Below are 18676 nucleotides of genomic sequence, written 5' to 3'. Positions count from 1 at the left end.
AATGTCTCAAGACAGAAAAATGTGACACTTGATGTGAATATACTGATAAGCATTGCAACTGAGACACACCCATAAACCAACATAGATACCGATTCGAGGCCTTCAACATCCATTGACACCTTGTCAGGCACCTTCTCACACCTCCTCTACAGCAACAGCCTCGTAAGCACCTCTCTCGCCACCTTTCCGCACCCTGGAGAGTTCCATTAGTGTAGGGGACTCGTACATTTCGGTGTAGTTGATATTTTTGCCGCCTAGCACCGCAGCACCAGTCTCCCGGTGGCCAAAGATTGGAGCTGGATCACACCAAAAGTCCTTACAATTGGTAATACACCCACGCGAATACGGGTTTTTTCGCTGCTTTTTCTGTTTGCCTGTTGCTGCCCCACGACCAGTCGCGGTTTCGATGAAGGTGTCCACACCCAAAATTCGGCTCCATTGCTTGAGAAATCCACCATGGTCGTGGCCGTGATGGTGATGGCCGTGCGATCCGCGCCCGCTGCTGTCGGGTGTTCCTGTAGCACCGGAAGGCGGAATGGCATCTGGGTGGTTGGGATTTAGCGGTGCCCCTGTTGACGTGAACGCCGAAGTCAGAGAGCCAGCTGCATGGCGATCGATACCATACATGTTCTCGTATGTTGTCATGGCGCGTGAGACCTGAATGAACTGTACAAACAAAAGCATAGACACCCACGACAACTGCAAAGTCGCCCAGACGGCAGCAAGAAGAGTAAATGTCCCGGCGTTGGCGACCTTGCACAGAGAGGGGGAGAGAATGTTGCACAGATCAGACGTGTCTGCAGATCGAGAGGAAAGGTCTAAAAGAACGGCAGAGTCAGAGAAACGGTACCTAGTCAAATAGGCTTGAGCATTCAAGAGGATCACTTACAGCAATAAACAATCCAATCATGTATGACAATTGCAATGGTGAGGTTGATCAAATAGAGAAAAAACTGTCTGTGGTTATTGACAGCAATGCAGTTGTACACCCATGGACAGTGGCTGCGAAGCGATCGTCAGCCTTCAAATTTCAGCATCTTTTTCAAATTAATCACAACAAGCGAAACTTACTGATCGTGCTTTGCAACACAACGTTGACAGCGACGGCAGTGCTTGCTGCGCAGTGGCGTTCGGATCATGCAAGTCACGCAAAAGTTGGAGTCGTCAAACTTCCATTCCGCAATTAGTTCGTCGATGACGGCCTTCTGCTCTGCAATGCCGTTGAGCTTGGGAACAAAGCCCGGATCAGAAACCATGCAAACAACGTAGAAATATGTGACCATGGAGTAGAAGAGTGCAAAACAAAAGTTTATCGCCCAGTTCGTATCGTCCTGGGTCTTGGCTTGCCAGGTCGTTGCCGGCAGTACATTAGTCAACCAATTCACGCCGACGAGAAACAAGGATCCAGCGAAAATTCCGGAAAGCCATGGGGTCTTTTGCAGTTGGCGCATGTCGGGGGGCGCATAATGAACGACCTTCTGGGCTACCCATTGCATACTATAACCAGTGAGGAATGATAATGGCACACCAGCAAAAATGGGCAAACCAGCAAGCAAGGCAATCACGGCCCAAATGATCACAAAGGGCCAAAGAAACAAGAGCTTGGTGACAAATCCCCGCCGATCTTTCGAAAAGTAGATGGCCCCAGGGAATGTTGGTATTTCTGGGCTGCCGTCCTCGTCGTATCCGCTCTCCTTCAGCCCCCTGTGCCATGCCGTAACTGTATTCAGTTCCTGTGCTGTAATGGCTGGTGTCTTGCCCGTGGCCGTCTTGGCGAAGCGGTCTGCGCCGTACTCGATAATTTTTTGGATACAACCGGGACTGCCTTTGACCAGAGCCCAGTGTAGCGCGGTGAAACCTTGCTCGTCCTGGGCCTCAACATTGGCACCCCACCGTAAGAAGAGGTCAACACATGCCGGAAAACCCTTGTATGCAGACCACATGAGGCCGGTATGGCCGAACCCGTCAACGACGTCGACGGGGATGCCCTGATGCAACAGAAGCACAAGCAACAGGACGTTTCCATTAAAGGTGCTGATATGCAGCGTATTATAACCCTGAGAGTCGGTAATGAGGGGGTCGGCACCGTGCTGGAGGAGGAGGTGGACGGTGTAATAGTGACAGCGCTGGGCGGCCCACTGCAGAGGGGTGGCGACGGACTCGCCGCCTTTCTTATTGATAGGCGCGCCGCTGTCGAGGAGAAATTTGCACATGGCGTACTGGTTATTGATGGCAGCCCACTGGTCGAGTTAGCAAGGCCAGAGACAAAGATAGCTAGATATGAATGCAAGAACATACATGTAAAGGTGTGATCCCCTCTGCGTCCGTGTACGGGGCGTCCAGGTTACCTGCCTCGAGCAGTTTCTGCATGCCGGAAATGTCACCTGTCCTTGCAAGATTCATAATGTCAGGCTCGGAAGGCCCGCTGCCAGGCATGTCACCGAGCTCCAGCTCATTGTTGAGCTTTGGCGCGGCTGCGTTGCCCTTTGATGGCGGCTGTGCCGGGGCAGCACTGGTACCGCCAGAACTGCTCTGAGACTGCATCGGGGTAACAGTGCTGTTGCGTGCGGCCCGGTGACAAACAGCGGCGTTGTGGTGGATGAGGTTGCCGACGAGAAGAAGATAATGATAGAGCCGTAGGTGCAAGCGACACAGGCGAAGAAAGACAGAAGGGAAAGCGGAAATAGGGCGACTGCTTGATACCAACTCAAGTTGAAGTAAGGGAATTAAACGGCACCATGAAGTCGCTGCACCTCCTTGCATCTGCCTGCTTACGAGTAGGCTTTTTTTCCAAGCTGCCGGCACGGCGTCTGACACGAAACACTGCGCTGGAGAAGGGGACCAGACGAGAAGCTTGGAGGTCTTGGTCTGTGCGCGTGTGTAGTCATCACCCTAGCCCCCAAGGCTGAACAGCCACAACGCGCCAGTAAAACAGGCCAAATCTGTAGTACTCTGTATGGCCAAATCGCAGAAATGCTACAAACGTGCCGCTTTTATAGTAGGCATCTCTCCCACACCTTGCTTTTAGCCCTCATCCTCCTTGACTCTTGAGGTAAACCACGCCCATGGACGTCAAAGAACATGCTCTGCTCCTTCTGGAGTGGATCCTGACGCCATCAACACCCGTCTTCATCATTGGCATCACCATTGTCATCCTCTTCCCTGTCTTCCTGCACTTCTACCTTGCTCGATCTGTCCAGTACATCACCCTACCGTCTGTGGTCCTCATTGGCCCCGCAGGGGCAGGAAAGGCAACTCTTGTCACCCTCTTTGAACGCCGCGATAAACCTGCATCTGCCCACACCTCGCAGGTACCTATTGTTGTCGAGCTGGCCGTCTCCGAAGACGGCGTATCCAGCTTCCGTCAAGACCTCGACGCGTCCGGCTCCACAGCGAAAAAGTTCTTGCTAATCGACACCCCCGGCCATGGAAAACTTCGTGCTTCTACGCTTGGCATGCTCTCCGGCCCTTCGAGCACAAAGTCAAAGATCAAGGCCGTTGTCTTTGTGGTAGATGCCGGTGCCCTGGCTGACCAAGATGGTCTAGCTGCCTCTGCAACCTACCTCTACGACGTCCTGCTCGCCTTGCAGAAGCGGATGAGTGCGGGTAGCACGTCCAGGGCCCCACCGGCAGTCCCAATACTGATCGCTTCAAATAAGGCTGACCTCTTCACGGCCTTGCCAGCGTCGCTCGTAAAGAGCAATCTGGAGGCCGAGCTGGGCCGCATACGCACCACAAAAAAGAAAAGCTTGTTGGACAGTGGCGTAGGTGCAGACGAGGTGGACATGGCAACCGAGAGCGACGACTGGCTGGGCGAGTACGGCTCGAACAAGTTTTCTTTCTCGCAGATGCGCGCGTTCGACATCGACGTTGATGTTCTGGGCGGCAACATTGTAGGGGACGGACCAGGGGTGGACAAATGGTGGAGCTGGATTGCACACAAGATTTAGATATAACATTGCTGTCCCTTGTTAATGCAAGGTTCACTAGGTTGCATGTTCAATATCATAACGAAACTTGAATCTGTCTAGGCCGCATTGCGGCCGCACGGCTCGCACAACACCTAGGTCTTGAGTTTCTTCATCACATGCGTCAACAAGTCCACCTTGGTGACCACAGCCACAGGCTTAGCCGCCCTTGCGTCGCCGCTCCGCTCTGTCACAACGGCCGAACTGTTCCATTCCAGGAACTTGCTCAGCACTGAAAGCGGCGTGTCCATGGTAATCTCGACGAATTTCTGCCGCCGTCCTTTTGGCGACCTCACAACGTCTCTCGGGTCGGTCACCACCTCGTTTATACGGCCAAAGTCGAACATCGCGTCGCTGACGGGACTGGTCGGCTGTAGTCGACCGTGTGAGCTGTACGACAGCAAATTGCCCAAGGTGACAAGCCCGACCAGCTTGTCGCCCGTGGGTGATAGCACGGGCAACTGATCAAAACCCTTATCGCGCAGTGTCTCGATTGCATCCTTGCAGGAGCTGTCGGAAAGCACCGACGTTACGGGCTTAAGCCGTAACACCTTCACGGTATCGCTTCCATACGGGTTCTCCGAAGGTTTCTTGCTCTGCTTCTGCAGTCTCTGCTGCTGCTGCTGCTCAATCGCAGTTTCTGCCTCACCTGGTACTGTTGAGAGGAGGTCGTTTGCTGCCAGCCAGTCATCGTCTGCGAACTTAGACAGGTAGCTGCGGATGCTATCAGGCAGGACGACAATCGCCACGTCATCGGCAGTGAGGCCCAAATCGCTAGACGCCTTCACTAACGCAGCAATTGCCGATCCAGAGCTGCCCCCCCCCAACAAGCCCTCTTCGGCTATTAGGCGGCGGGCGTAATGAAATGACTCCCGATCGTCTGTTTTATACCACTTGTCCACTAGGCTGCGGTCCAACACATCGGGAACAAAATCGTATCCTATACCCTCAACCTTATAGGGAAGGTTTGCCTGCTCCATATTGAGGCTCTCTGGCTGAGCAAGAATACTCCCGAACGGATCGGCAGCAATAACCTTGATCTCCTTGTTATGTTTCTTGAGTCCCTTGGCGATGCCAGATACGGTGCCTCCTGTACCGGCGCCGGCTACAAGGACTGTCACGCGCCCTTTCGTCTGCTCCCAGATTTCCTCTGCTGTACCGTATTCGTGCGCCCGCGGATTGTCGACATTGGTGTATTGGTCGAGAATGTGGCTATTCGGAATCTCCCTTTGCAGGCGCCGTGCCACCCCAATATGCGATTCAGGACTATCCCAGGCAGCTTGTGTCGGCGTCCGAATGATTGTAGCACCCAAGGCGCGCAAAACGGACACCTTTTCCGCGGACATCTTCTCTGGTAACGTAATGATCGTTTTGTATCCTTTGACAGCACCGACAAGAGCAAGGCCAATACCGCTGCCCAAGACATAACATATTAGCAGACGATACGGAGTACAGCTAGGCACATACGGCAGTGCCAAAAAAAGAAGCATACGTATTCCCGCTTGTAGGTTCGATCAAAGTGTCGCCCGGTTTAATACGGCCGCTCTTCTCGGCCTCCTCGATCATTCGAAGTGCTATCCTGTCCTTCACGCTGCCTCCGGCATTAAAGAGCTCGACTTTTGCATATACATGAGCCTTGATGCCCAGTGACTGTGGGAGCTTGTTCAGCCGAACGAGAGGTGTATGGCCGATCAGCTCGACAACCGACTGGCTGCCGATCAGATCTGTATTAGTATCCGCCGATGCCATTTTTATAGATTCAATCTGCAAAATGTATTTATCTTGTAGTGATGATACAAAGAGCAAAAACTAAACCCTTGTGATTTTTTCTTGGAACTTATGGGGGATGATGAAATCAAACACAATGCGGTTTCTTTTGCTAGTGGCGTTAGGCCCACTAAAATAGTGCGACAGGATACTCGTACGGAGTACTCCGTACAAGCGGCCAGACACGGCCTAAGTGGGATGCTTTTAGCAATGATGCCCCTCGTATTTTCAGACCGGGAGAGCAAATGACTGATACTGTATTCTCTTGGCATACGACGTACTTGAAGTCTCCGTAATCATCCTACCTCAATTCAATGAAAGACAATGTTGAAGTGATTACTCAGCTGATCTTACTTTATTGGGTTGACAAGTTACGAGGCTCTTCAAATTCTCCACCTCACCCGTTGCACTAGCCTTCTCAGGCCCCAGGTTCTCGTTCAATTGTATTAGCTCCTAAATGTGGCATGTACATAAAGCCTCTGTCAAGATTCACAATTATACCATCATCCCAAGTTAGACTTGAACCTCCTCTTAATATCCAACGTATCTAGAAAGAAATCGTAACATATTTTATTTGAAAGTAGCACGCAGAGGCTACTAGCAAAAAAGCTACAAAAAAACACCATCTACACACAGACTGAAGTTCACGTCCTATCGCGAATGAATATACTTGTGGTCAGGAATGATTAATAGGTATCGATTATGGCCTGCCTACAAGTCGCCATAGATAGAAGAACAACCCTAAAAAAAGGGAACTACGCAATGATGGGGGGGCATGTAGTTGAAAAAACAGTAAAAAACTAATCAAAAAGCACAAAAAAGAAGGTGAGTTCACGACGCTATGACTCTATAAATAGTAGACAACCTCCCCCTTCACAAGGGTTAAGATAGGGGTTTCCCCAGAAGAGTTCTATCTAAGCTCACCTCGGGCCGAAAATAGTCAGGAAAATGGCTTCGTTATCTACTTTCTGTATATAGAACTAGATAATAGTGGAATAAACAGCAGCAACAACTTAACAAATAGTAGGGTAAAAGTCGGCCAATCTAGCCAGCATATAACAAACCTTGCCTTCAGACGTGGTGCCGAAATATTAGCGGGTGTGAAGGAAGATGTAATCTGTTAGGTAACAACAAGTATCTTAGGCTGTAGAAAGGTATTTCAGAGAAGCAGAAAATTTGAGCACATCTAGATTAGCCAATTTGTAAAAATGTAGCTCTTCTGTCCTAAACGGTTATAAGCATTAGACTCGTCTTGGAAAGTGATGAGAAAAATGGAAATTACCTAGGCAGACATAGATTCTAACAGCATCATGGACCCTGCATCTTGTAGGTAGGATATCGAGGATAGTGGTTTCCCAACATTCTTCTGTGCTTTATGAGTGCAGTAATTCTTTTCGGAAAAAGTGCAGATCAACGAATCGTGTTCTATATTTCATCTACATATTAACCACCCCTAGGCTTGGCAGACCTAAAGTACACGACTGTTATAATATTTGAACCCATCCCTCTGCCAGAGGCACCAGACGTTGACCATATTGCCGAACTGTCTTCAAAGTTCACCAGCTTGAAGGTGAAACCGAGCGACGACGCCTTGTGGCTGTCTGCGCCAGGAGGCGAATGGTGGAATTAGCTTTGCGGCTTGTTATAGAGGAAAGGTGGAGGCGGTTATCGGCTTGTTGGGTTTTCTGTCCGAAGAAGGTGGTTGAGGTAGGTTGAAAATTCTGGAAAGGTTTGGAAAAGCTGCAATGGTCGGGGTAGCAGAAGCGGGAGCTGTCTCGAAAATCGAACGGACGGTTGGTTTAATGGAAGCCGGAGCTGTCAAAACTGAAAGAGTCGGTATTATAGCTAGAAGTAGAGCTGTCTTAGTAATAAAATCATGGCAAAGCGGGGGAGTTAATAGCAGGAGAATGAGCGGCATGCTTTTCTTATTTGTTAGCTTCAGATGCGACACAGCTATTACTGGATCCGAATTTGGTCTGCTTGCCTTTCTCGTACTGTCCGGCCACAGATTGGCTGTCTGTTCCGGGCAGAAATGACACGCGTGCAATCTAGCCTGCTAGAAAAAACGATAAAGCACCAACTTCCGGTGTGCTCTGTTTGCAGTGCCATCATAAAGCGCCCAATGTATTGCGGTAGGCGTAACGGAGGCCGGAAGGAGAGTCCTCGCGTCTGTCCCAATTTGGCCTTTTGTTTGGAAGCTCAACTCGCGAAGGTGAACGAGCCGGTGGGTGTGTCTGGCATGTTCGACAAACGGGCCAAGATTGTAGTGCTGGGAGTGAGGTTCATTTGGGGCTATCCTGGATTGTGTGTAAGCATCCATCTTGCTGCATAAGATGGGTTTCAAAGTGAAAAGAAAAAGGATGAAGTATACTAAATACAAAATTTGTTGTTCTTCTATTATAAGCAATCCTAAGCAGAATGATTTATTGAGTCTATAATATGAGATCTCATTATGATATCAACGATTATAAAATAAAGTTCTACACCAGGTCGTAGTAAAACGGCACCAACAATACAACGATTGTCCTAAGTAAGAATGAATCACCTGTTTCGTTCCCATCGACTATGGAAGGAACGCAATCAATGTGCGTGAGCCTTGATCAGAGGCCTGCGCACTTCCACACGTTATAGCGCATGCAGCGTTTTTTGTATCATACGACCAAAGCCCACGTTAACGTCTTATAAAGTTTTCCCAACGCCACCAAAGTCCGTAGATTCTGGGCGATATAGAATGTATTTAACGTTTTATTGCCGAGGGAGTCGAACCCACCCTCTGATAGTTTGCTCACTTGAAACACCTTAAGTGAATAAGCAGAGTACATCTGCACAACGTTTGGTTGTTCACAAGCCCGAAGGCGAACGAGTCTTCGCAAGCCCAAATGCGAAAAGGTAATTAAATTCCCTCTTCCGAAAGAAAGAGATGAGGCCTTACGGCTGTCTGTGCCCGAAGGCATATAAGTTGGAAGGTTATATCAAGTAGCGGGCCTTGCAGCTGCTGACTTTCAAAGGTAAGTCAGCTTTAGACATTTCTATTTTTTATTTTTCCTGAATCGTCGAGACGAGATATAAAGGTAACTAGACGCAGGGTGTTCAACTTCTTCAAAGCATAGCCGCAGTGGCAGCCAGTGCCGTTGGCAGGACAGCCGTAGATGCCCAAATTGGGTTATCAGTACAGGTTCTCAGCGCTGTCCGCAATGTTGTCCCCGTCAGAGCTCTCTTCGTCGCTGCTTTCCTCATCGCCGTAATCTTCGCTGTAGACACCCGGGCTCTCCGAGACCAGAGTGGCAGCGTCTACTGCATTGTGGATTCGGCGAGCCGCCTCCGTCGCCTCTTCGTTTGTCAGCTGTAGCGAAGCACCAATTCCATTAACCTTGATCCAAGAATTGACAACGCTCATGTCGGCTGTACAACAATGGATGACAAGGGCGTGTAGCATTCTTCCACGCATATCCGGTTCTGGCGTAGGAAAGGATCGCTGTTGGTACTAATGACCACACTTTTGCCATCCACGACGATCAAGATCCTCGATGCGGATGAGTGTCTTGATAAAAAAGTACATAAACCGATGAACTGAGCTTTCATCGTTTCGACGAACGAGTTCTTTCTTACCAAGGTCTTTGCTGCTGGAGGTAGGCTTGTATTCGCCCTTTTTAATGTCTGAGGAAATGATATGTCTGAGGAGATGATTTCGGCCCGCCATCTTGGGATTGGCATTTGCCTAAAATTGACAGGGACGATGAGGATATGGTATGAGTCGAACCACCTTTTGATGCGAGATGATATCAAAAGTGCATTCCCCGCTCGTTCTAGTGAGTCGGCTCGATTGCCAAACAGAAGCTCACCAATACTATCCATATCACTAATAAATTATTAGCGGGATGATGATATGGGCAGCCGTGTCAGATGGACCAGGCCACCACTTGCTCGCTCGATAGTTTTAGGATTTTGTCCCACTCCTCGGTTGCCGTTAATAGACCCACTAATAAGTTGGCTTTCGATGAGGGGCTTCCTGTCGGTAAGGGTAAGCATGACAGATGAGGAGAGATCATCATAATCTTGGATTTGACGTTTTTAAGAATAAGGAGTTTCAATATTTACGTGTCGATCCAGAGAAATCGGAAGTACAAGTTTATAACACTTGGGGCACGGAGTAGTTTAATATTGTATAGGGATTGGCAGTTGAGACAATGTCCGGCGAAAAGTTTGTTTTTCTGAAGGAGAAAAATGTCGAGTATTAGCATAAAGTATTCCGTACTCAGTATATATTATAATGAAATACTCCGTAACTTACAGTGATATACTGGCCGCCCAGCCCCGAGCGGATAAGTTAAGACTCTGATAGTAGTAAGAACTGTAGCTAGCAGAGCATTGGTTCACAACCAAAATGTGGTACCGATATGATGCAAACGCCATACAAACCATCGAAGTTAAGTTTACCAAGCATTTTTAGCCACATACTCCGTACTGGCCAGCATTCTATCTGGAGATTAGTCGGGATCTCGCATCCTACACATGAAAGGTTGTATCAAGATAAGTGCTTTGACATATTGCAGAAATATAGCTCTGACCGTTCTTTTTTTTTTTTTTTTTTTTTTTGATTTATCCAGTCCTGTGCGCCCCAATTGAATAGGCGAGATAGTATAAAAGGCGAAATTGTATAATTTTCTGACCAATTTTTTTTGGCCTTTTTTGGGGAAATTAAACCAGCAACACCTAAAACAGGCAAGATGTAATCGGTACCGAAGGAGGAAGGTACGACGGAGCAGCTCGACATTGATCTAGTGCCGCCGAGATTCGCCGGCCAAACTATAGCTGTCTCAGCTGCTCTTCTTTGCTAGGAGTTGGCCATAATAATACAATTTGCTTTCCCGAGAACAACAAAATCTACCGGCCGTTTTTTCACCTCTCGGTTATCTTTCGTTTTGCACCATTCACTAAACTACTCCTTTTCCTCTGCTCTCTGCTAACCTGCGTTTCTTCTTTTCTTAAAATCTGCGACATATGGAATCATTCTCTTTCACTTCAGGTAGCTTATGGAGATATATTTTTACCTTGAGTATTGACCCAGCAAGTACTAGCGACAATGGCTGGAGGGTATGGACGTTCCGAGCCACTTTTTCTTATTTTGATCATATTCTTGGCCATGGGATGGATTGCATGCCTCCTTCGTGCCTGGGTCAAAATTTTCATAATCAGAAAGGTTTCACCAGATGACTATCTTATGCTCGGTGCTATCGTACGTCTTAGTTCTTCTAATACTTAGATGCTTACCCTAACTTTACAATAGCTCTTCTACACGGGGTATGCCACAGCTGGCTTGGTTGGTGTTGTTGAAGGCTTGGGCATGCTCAAATATGGGCTGTCACCCTCAGAGGCTTCCACTGGGCTTCGCTCCTGGTGGCTTTGCGAAATAATGTATGCCCCATTAACATTGTTGAGTCGCACGTCGGTCGCTATGTTTTTGCTTCGCATTGCCGTTCAAAAAAAGCACAGACGCATCATAATCGGGGTAGTCGCAGCCTTCTGGACCGTGACACTACCACTACTCTTAACTATGATTTTCCAATGCCACCCCGTCTCTTACTTTTGGATGCAACCGTTTCCATCAGCACCTCGAGGCACCTGCCTTGATCCCCGTATCATCTTCTTGGTGTCCGTTTTTCACTCGGCTATCAGCGCCTGTTGTGATTGGATATTGGGTTTCATGCCGATGATTATGTTATGGAAAGTTCAACTGAACAAAGGAACTAAGTTCACATTATCCTTGTTGTTGGGCATGGGCTTTTTGTCAGACTTTCCATCTCCATCCTGATTTTTCAACATTTAAGACGCTAATAAATCTTTATACAGTGCCGGCATTGCTCTCATTGTCCGCATCACCTACGTCCACCCTTTTGGTGTCTCAACGGATTTTCTATACGAGTCAATGTATGCCATATCCGTCATTTCCAGAATCTAGTTACTGAGAGAGAAAGATATGTGCTAACTTTTCAACAGCAACGTGGCTGACTGGTCCATCCTCGAGCCGGGAATCTGCATAATCGCCGGTTGTATTGCTACATATCGTCCGTTGTTTAGTCGCTGTGGCTTTGCAGAACGTGCAAAGTCTTCTTATCGTTCTCCCATGACAGCAGGTCGTCACAGTCCAAGTAGACATGGCCTCCATCCTGTTCTTGGCTCTAGGAATAATAACGACAATTCTGTTTGCGGAAGTGCTTCGCACCACACGGATCAATTCGATCAAAAGCCCACCTCGATAAACGAGCACAAAGGCACGGAGTTGATAGACTGTCTTGAGAGGGGGGAGTGGCTTGTTGTGGATGGGACACAGAGCCAAGTAAGGAAAGCCAGGGACCAATATGCAATCGCGGATATTAGCAACGCCGACCCTAGGGACGATCAAGACAGCAATGCAACTACACTGATTCCAGCTCAGACACCTTTGCTGTGTGCTAGTAATAGCTCAAATTTTCGTCCACGTTTTGCGTATACGTCTCCACAAATATCGCCTCCACAAGAGCAACGTCAAAACAACAACACCGAACAGCTTTCTGTCGCATCTCCACCTTCTCTAACGGGGCCACAGCCGCCATGCCGCATATTGGTTCAGACTGCGACAAGAGTCGAGTATGTTGATACTCCGTCGCCCGTCATGACCATGCCAACGATTCCGATAGGCAGTCACAGTGCCACAGCGAGCTCACTGATAACAGATGAGCTTCCGAAGTCTTTGACATTCCATGGGAGCCATTCCATCCACTCTCTAGCTCGGTCTCAAATACGACAAATGAGTGAGCCTGGAAACAGATAAACGCAGGGCGTTGTTTGCAGCAATTGCCGCTGTTTGCTTTCATAACTCGGCTTGATTTTAAGCTACAGCGAGGATCTGTCTTGACATAACAAAACGGCCACTGCGGAAGCTATATGCAGTTCCTGTGTACGTCAAACACTTGAAAATATATCCACAAATTAGGCACTGTACTGCGGAAGGGTATGAACTAATGCTTGCTGATAGCTTGTTTCCCCAGATCTCATAGTTTCTAAACGATCTGGTTTGCTGTTGAAATTCCTGTGTTTTGCTGTTTCGCAGTGTGCCTTTGGCGGCTACTTTACGAGAATGAAGAGAGCTGTATGGTTATATGGGCAGTGTTATGTACGACGTTATGCTGAAACCAGTATCTCATTATATAAGATTGCTGACAGCTGAGCAGTACGAAATAATTTTTGACAAGCTAACGCCCTCCACGTTTGCTCTTTTTGGCAGAGTGATCACCTGTATACAGTTAAAATGAAAAGGCCACCGTCTCCTGCATGTTTCCTCGATTTTGATCATATGAAAGGTCTTCAAAGACACGGGAGCTTGTCTCCTGATTTGATAGAGTAGGAGTAGATTACGGACACTTTATATGGCTTGCCCGTTTGATTTGGCAGGGTCGTATTAGCACATGACTGTTACGAGGACGACCCAAATATTTGCCATACGTCGTGAATATGGATTAGGGCAGAGTTGTCCAGGAAGATAATGCAACCGGAAGGGGCACTAAATGCCTTGTCCTATAGTATGCTCGATTCATATTGGCTGCGTCCTGTACATTTTCCAAATAATAATCTGATTTTGTTTCTACCCGCCATGACACTTGCGCATAGTCCAACGAGAGCCCTCAACGAGCCAATTATGCGAAAGACACAATGAATATGGCAAGAACCTTCTCAAGAAGGTGAGAAATTGAGAATGTATAAAAAGAACACCAACACTCCATGCACAAGACACTAAATATGGTAGTGAGAATCAGAAGGAAAGCGGAGTAAGATGGGAAAGAGAAGAAAACGGACCCGAAACCGCCACTCATTCGACGTGTCTATTACATGAGGAAGAATGATACGGCCAGGCCGCCAGCCAGGGCAGCGAAGAAGCTAGCCGCATTTGAAGTAGCACCAGCCTGGACCACTGTGGAAGTCGCGGTTGTCTGGTTCGCAGAGGCAGTGCCAGTAAAGGCGACCTTAGTGTAGTTTGAAGACTTGGTAGTGTACAGGCTGCCAGCCGAGGACACGGCCGTGGCCAAAGTTGTGGGAGCCGATGCGGTGGAGTTGTAGATATGGGCAATCAGCTGCGCAGATGTCGCTGGGGCGGAAGAGACCGAAGCGCTGGCGGTGCATGTAGTGCTCGTTTCAATAGCAGTCGAAACAGTGGTGACAGGTGCTAGAATGGAGGACGTGGTGGAGAGGGCGACAGTAGCCGTGCTGCTAGACGATGTGGTGCCAGTAGCTGTCGTCTTCTTAGCCTCGCTGGCGGTGATGTGGAAAGGATACGAGTATTGGAACACGGACGTGTCCGAGTCGAGGGTGATACGGATGCCGTATGTCTCCAGAGTGCCCAGGTCGGATCCGACAGACCAGCTGTACGAGCCAACGCTGTTCTTGACACCGCCTGTGAGTTTGATTAGTCAGGACTCCCTGAAGACAAATAAAAATAGACTGGAGAAAGAATCCTACTCGAGATAGTCGACAACACTTGAAGAGTCTGGGGAGTGGCACCACCAAGAAGCGCAATGGAGACAGTGCCTGTGTACGTAGAGCTGGGCTCCCAGGTAATGGCGTAGGAGTCGCCAGCGGTCAGCTGTTCATTATCGGTCGGCTTCGAGATGGCGTCAAAACCTGCGGTCTGGGCCAGCGCCGAGACGGCCAGCGCGAGAATGGAGGCGGCAGTGAAGATCATATTGAACTTGGTATATGTACGAGTCGTAAATTCAAGACAGAACGGACGGCAGCGTCTAAAACAAACAGAATAGCAACAGCAAGTTGGTAGTATGGTCAAAGGAGTGACTGAGAATATGCAAGCAAATGAATGTGAGAGTGTTCCAAAAATGGCTGAGGGAGAAGAAAGAAAAGGAGAGTGATGGATGAAAAATGGAATGGGCGGGATCTGTATTAAGACTATGGCAGAAACAGGACCATTTTTTAATATCACTGGTTCCAGGCGAGAAAGCAAACAGCCTACTCCGTAGATTTCAAGCTAAAATTCGACGGAGTACGACGCGGACGCTACAGAACAAGGCAGCCAGCGGAAAGATCAAGGGCCCGCCCTCGGCTAGCATAAGGGCGGTGGAGAGCGTTGAGGGAGGCTTATTTTATGCTGCTACTTCATCAGGCGATGAAATACATAGTGTAATGCGGTGTGGTGCAGACAGGAGGTAAATCCGCAAGGGGCTGCCATTCAGGCATTGGTTTGCCCCATATTATTTTTCTGGTTCGCCAAAATCCGCTTTTAGAGATGAAAAGAGGAGCAGCCAGTACGAGTATTTGTACATAGTATATTCTACTCCGTATGTATTTTTTTTTTTTTTGCCATCCCAGTGTTGGATATACCCACCTGCAGTTTAAAGTTAGTTTTGGTGGGTCAATGTGGTGGCGGTGCCTGAAAAAGACAGTCGCTAGTCGAAGTGAAACCTGCTCCGTGCTAATCAAGACTCCGTACGAGTAAAGCAGCCCCTACGGCGTACGGAGTAGCCTTGATACATAGTAGGTAAGATTCAGGTACGTATATTTATAAATTATCCTTTGCACAAGTGTCTTGAAAGCCGCGTATGTATCTAATTATCATCTTATTGTTTACAGTGTAAGTTACCTATGTACTCCGTAGGAGTAAGAACAAGCATATTGGCTAGGCCCACTCCGTAGTCTTCAAGGATCGGCCAGTCATCGACCCGTCTCATCAACTCGCAGAAATCCGTATTCTGAAGCCCAACCAGCCGGCACGTCGATGCGTACTATTTACGCGTACTATGTACGGAGTACGGAGTACGGAGTACTTGGTTCATAATTACACAGGTTTCGGTCATTAGAAGCCCGTTAGTGGGTCTACAGTAATAATCCACATGGCTGTGCCTCGCCACTTTTTGGAACTATCCTTGGTACAGATTAGCTGCCTAGCGGCCGTTGCGCAGTAAGATACGTCGTAGGGAAATGTTGTCGGCGATATGTACTCCGTACGGAGTAACTGCAGGTCAGACGCTTGCCAAGTTTATAAACAGGGAGGGACAAAGACAGAGCAAATTCACGTCCTTCTTTCGTCTTTGCTTTCATATTTGCCCCTCGACTTGTCTATTTGATCATCACTCACCGCCGACCCACCGGCGTTTTATGTATTTCCAAAGTTTTTACTGCCGCGTGATAGCCAGTAGTAGCCTTTAGCAACGGTGATGCAGGCTCATCAACGCAGTCGCGGGATGTGCGGACAGCTGTCAAGAAGCTGCCATCCGGCGCGGCGCCGCAGCTGGTAAAGACCTCAGTACAGGGGGCCTCCAGGGTAACAACGAGAGACCTGTCCTCGGTCTGCAGAATTTCGACGAGGATCGGTTGTGGAGAGTTCACTTGTTTGTAAAGGTTGTGATTGCGGGAAAAGCAGCGCGTGCTACCGTCAGAGTGAAACCACTTGTCAGCCAAGAAAAGAAAGCGAGATGTGAGGCAGGGTTGTCCTCACTAATTGCGCACACCCCGAGACTGGGGTCTTCCAGCTTGATGCCGGCAGATTGCCCAACCAGACCATCGGCCTTGCCAGCTGTTGTTGCTCGCTTCTTAACGAAGTTATGTTCTTAACTAGCGGCGATGAGATCCGGACGCGGCAAACTCGATAATTGCCTTGCCGTCCATACTGTTCCCTGTCTATCAATGTTCTGTACCCCGTACGGAGTATGAATATGTGCGTGGACGTATTTTGTGTCTGGCATCCTTGTGTGGACTGCAGAAAGGCTGACCCATGTCCTGGAGTCCGTAGTTTCTAAACTTGAATAATAAAATTCCAGTAACCTTCTAAAAAGGTGGATATTTTTAAAGAGAAGTTGCTATTTGCACCGTAAAAGTGTCAAGCATTGGAATCCGCCACACTGTGACCCTTCCGCCCCACTTGACAGTACTGGCCTGTGATTGGTCAGAAGGGAACAAAAAGCGGGTCCTGGCACTAGTATCAATACGGATCCCCAGAAGGGTCGCGATGTATCTATTTCTTCCTTAGTACTCCGTACACAACACTACTTTCGCCCACACTAGACCCTATTCAGCCTCCTGCTCCTCACAGTGCATCACGTTATATGACCGCCACGTATAGCCTCCTTTAACCTTCACAAAAAAGTTGGCTATCTGCACCGTAATTCACTAATAAGAGATATGATACATAGGGTGGGTCCCTGCTTTCACCCCTAAGGACCCATAATATGAATCTACTTTTAGCCAATAATATTCTTGCACCGTTGTCTAGTTAAGTACTCTGTACTCTGTACTCTATACTCTATACTTTGTACTCTATAGGCAAATAAAATACTAAAGAATAAACAAAAATATCCGCCCTTCTTTAAATTGTTACTATAAATAAAAACCTATAGTAAAAATTTAGATAAAGCTAGTTATACTATAAGTCTAAGCTGCTAGTTAATATATAGTAAGAATTCTAACTTTACGCGGTTGCCTTTAGTATCTAGTATCCTTTCTTTTAAAGTAAATATTATTATAATTTATAAGATACATTATAAAAAGTACTCTGTAATAGTAAGCAAATTTTTTTACGGCAAAAACAAAAGTCTATTCCTATTCTAGTATAGCGCAGAACAAATTAACCAATCGACTAAGTTTTTGTTAAGCCCACCCTATGTACCATATTTCTTATCAGTGGAATACGGTGCAGATAGCTAAATTTTACGGTGCAAATAGCAACTCTCATTTTAAAACTGATATATTCTATACGTACTCCGTACGGAGCGCTCCGTACGGAGTAGTAGATATGGAACCCAATAGTATATCCCGTACTTTGTACGGAGCACAGGACTCGTATGTTCCGATTACCGAAATAAGACGCGTCATGCCGCCAGAACCCCCAAATTTGCCTCGAAGACACGGCGCTGGTGCTCCTATACTGTCCAGCATATGCCCTTCTTCATATTCTCCTTTTCTTAAATGATACTGGATTCAACAGGGCCCTTTTTGTCTCATATGCAACGAGCATCAGTTGCAAGCCCCTGCATATTCTTCTTGTTTAAAAAGGCATCTTAGCTGATCGTGCGTAGGCATTGCCAACAGTGAATATGTACGGAGTAGCTTCTCCATATAGCTTTCTCGACGAATGTAGTATTGTTCTTAATGTCTTGCGTGCTCTTCTGTAGCCACAGCTAAATCGTGCAAGTATCGCATAGGTATCATCGACGTGCCTTCAATTCCGTAAAAAGATAATTATGCGGTGACGAGATGGGGAGAAATGTAATAGCGGAAAGAGGTGGCATATATTTGCAGGGACAAGTTAGGAGCAGAAGGGAGTGGGAAGGAGCGGCAAGTACCTCCCTATGTAATAACTACACAAAACAAAAGAGACATAGGGAGAAAAAAGAGGGCGGAAACGTCGGAACTCTTGAAGGCTTGATGCCATAATGTGAACGCCTAATGCAGAACCCAGAGCGTCGGCTTAAAAAGACCAAATGTAGACCCAAGCTCTAGTAGCTTAAAGCTTCCAAAACTCCAAAACGCTATGCAACGAAGGCCTTGTTCATATTTGCTAAGACACAAACGATGTCGTACGGAGTAGTTGCCTTAAGAAACAATATTAGGCAGGTTTCCTCCTGCTAGCCTTCTAAACGCACAAGAAACGAGGCTTGACACTGTCAATGTGCCAACTTGATACTAAACTCTGTCTCTTTGTCGTTATGTTTTCCACCCCTTCACAAGCAAGAATCGCAGAGTTCCAGAGAACCTTTATTTAGAAGAAGGCGTACCGGTGAAAGATGTTGCATGATAAGCATTCCCCCCATCATAATGCCGCTGTTTGGCAGACGAGGCAGGTACGGCTCTATCATATTAGCGCTCCTTCCCTTGCATGAGAAAATTCAATCAATTCGCTTTGTGGTCTTTCATTTTTACTTTTATCACTTTCACTATCCGTTTTGGCAAGACGTTTGAAC

The 18676-nt window shown here is 47.7% G+C and overlaps 5 protein-coding genes across 5 annotated transcripts; 1 reads left to right on the top strand and 4 right to left on the bottom strand.

The window, feature by feature from the left end:
• Positions 1-135: 135 nt before the first annotated feature.
• On the bottom strand, positions 136-2544 carry CMQ_2656 (palmitoyltransferase akr1; the record flags this gene model as incomplete). The annotated part of the gene is made up of 4 exons (XM_014316734.1): positions 136-818; positions 890-1002; positions 1072-2240; positions 2299-2544. The coding sequence occupies 4 exons, from the start codon at positions 2542-2544 to the stop codon at positions 136-138; spliced, it is 2211 nt and encodes a 736-aa protein (XP_014172209.1).
• A 521-nt stretch (positions 2545-3065) lies between these two features.
• Positions 3066-3950, top strand: CMQ_3186 (srp receptor beta subunit; the record flags this gene model as incomplete). The annotated part of the gene is made up of 1 exon (XM_014317264.1): positions 3066-3950. The coding sequence occupies one exon, from the start codon at positions 3066-3068 to the stop codon at positions 3948-3950; it is 885 nt and encodes a 294-aa protein (XP_014172739.1).
• A 113-nt stretch (positions 3951-4063) lies between these two features.
• Positions 4064-5717, bottom strand: CMQ_2881 (cystathionine beta-synthase; the record flags this gene model as incomplete). Its single annotated transcript, XM_014316959.1, has 2 exons — positions 4064-5381; positions 5461-5717. The coding sequence occupies 2 exons, from the start codon at positions 5715-5717 to the stop codon at positions 4064-4066; spliced, it is 1575 nt and encodes a 524-aa protein (XP_014172434.1).
• A 3184-nt stretch (positions 5718-8901) lies between these two features.
• CMQ_3127 (uncharacterized protein) lies at positions 8902-9132 on the bottom strand (the record flags this gene model as incomplete). Its single annotated transcript, XM_014317205.1, has 1 exon — positions 8902-9132. One exon carries the CDS (start codon positions 9130-9132, stop codon positions 8902-8904), a length of 231 nt encoding a protein of 76 aa, XP_014172680.1.
• Positions 9133-13597: 4465 nt separating this feature from the next.
• On the bottom strand, positions 13598-14451 carry CMQ_2637 (GPI anchored serine-threonine rich protein; the record flags this gene model as incomplete). Its single annotated transcript, XM_014316715.1, has 2 exons — positions 13598-14163; positions 14229-14451. The coding sequence occupies 2 exons, from the start codon at positions 14449-14451 to the stop codon at positions 13598-13600; spliced, it is 789 nt and encodes a 262-aa protein (XP_014172190.1).
• Between the last annotated feature and the right edge of the window lie 4225 nt (positions 14452-18676).

Source organism: Grosmannia clavigera, assembly GCF_000143105.1.
Source record: "Grosmannia clavigera kw1407 unplaced genomic scaffold GCSC_144, whole genome shotgun sequence".
In the NCBI taxonomy this organism is placed as follows: domain Eukaryota; kingdom Fungi; phylum Ascomycota; class Sordariomycetes; order Ophiostomatales; family Ophiostomataceae; genus Leptographium; species Leptographium clavigerum.
Note: the sequence above shows the minus strand (reverse complement) of the source record. Positions and strands in the feature narration are given on the sequence as shown.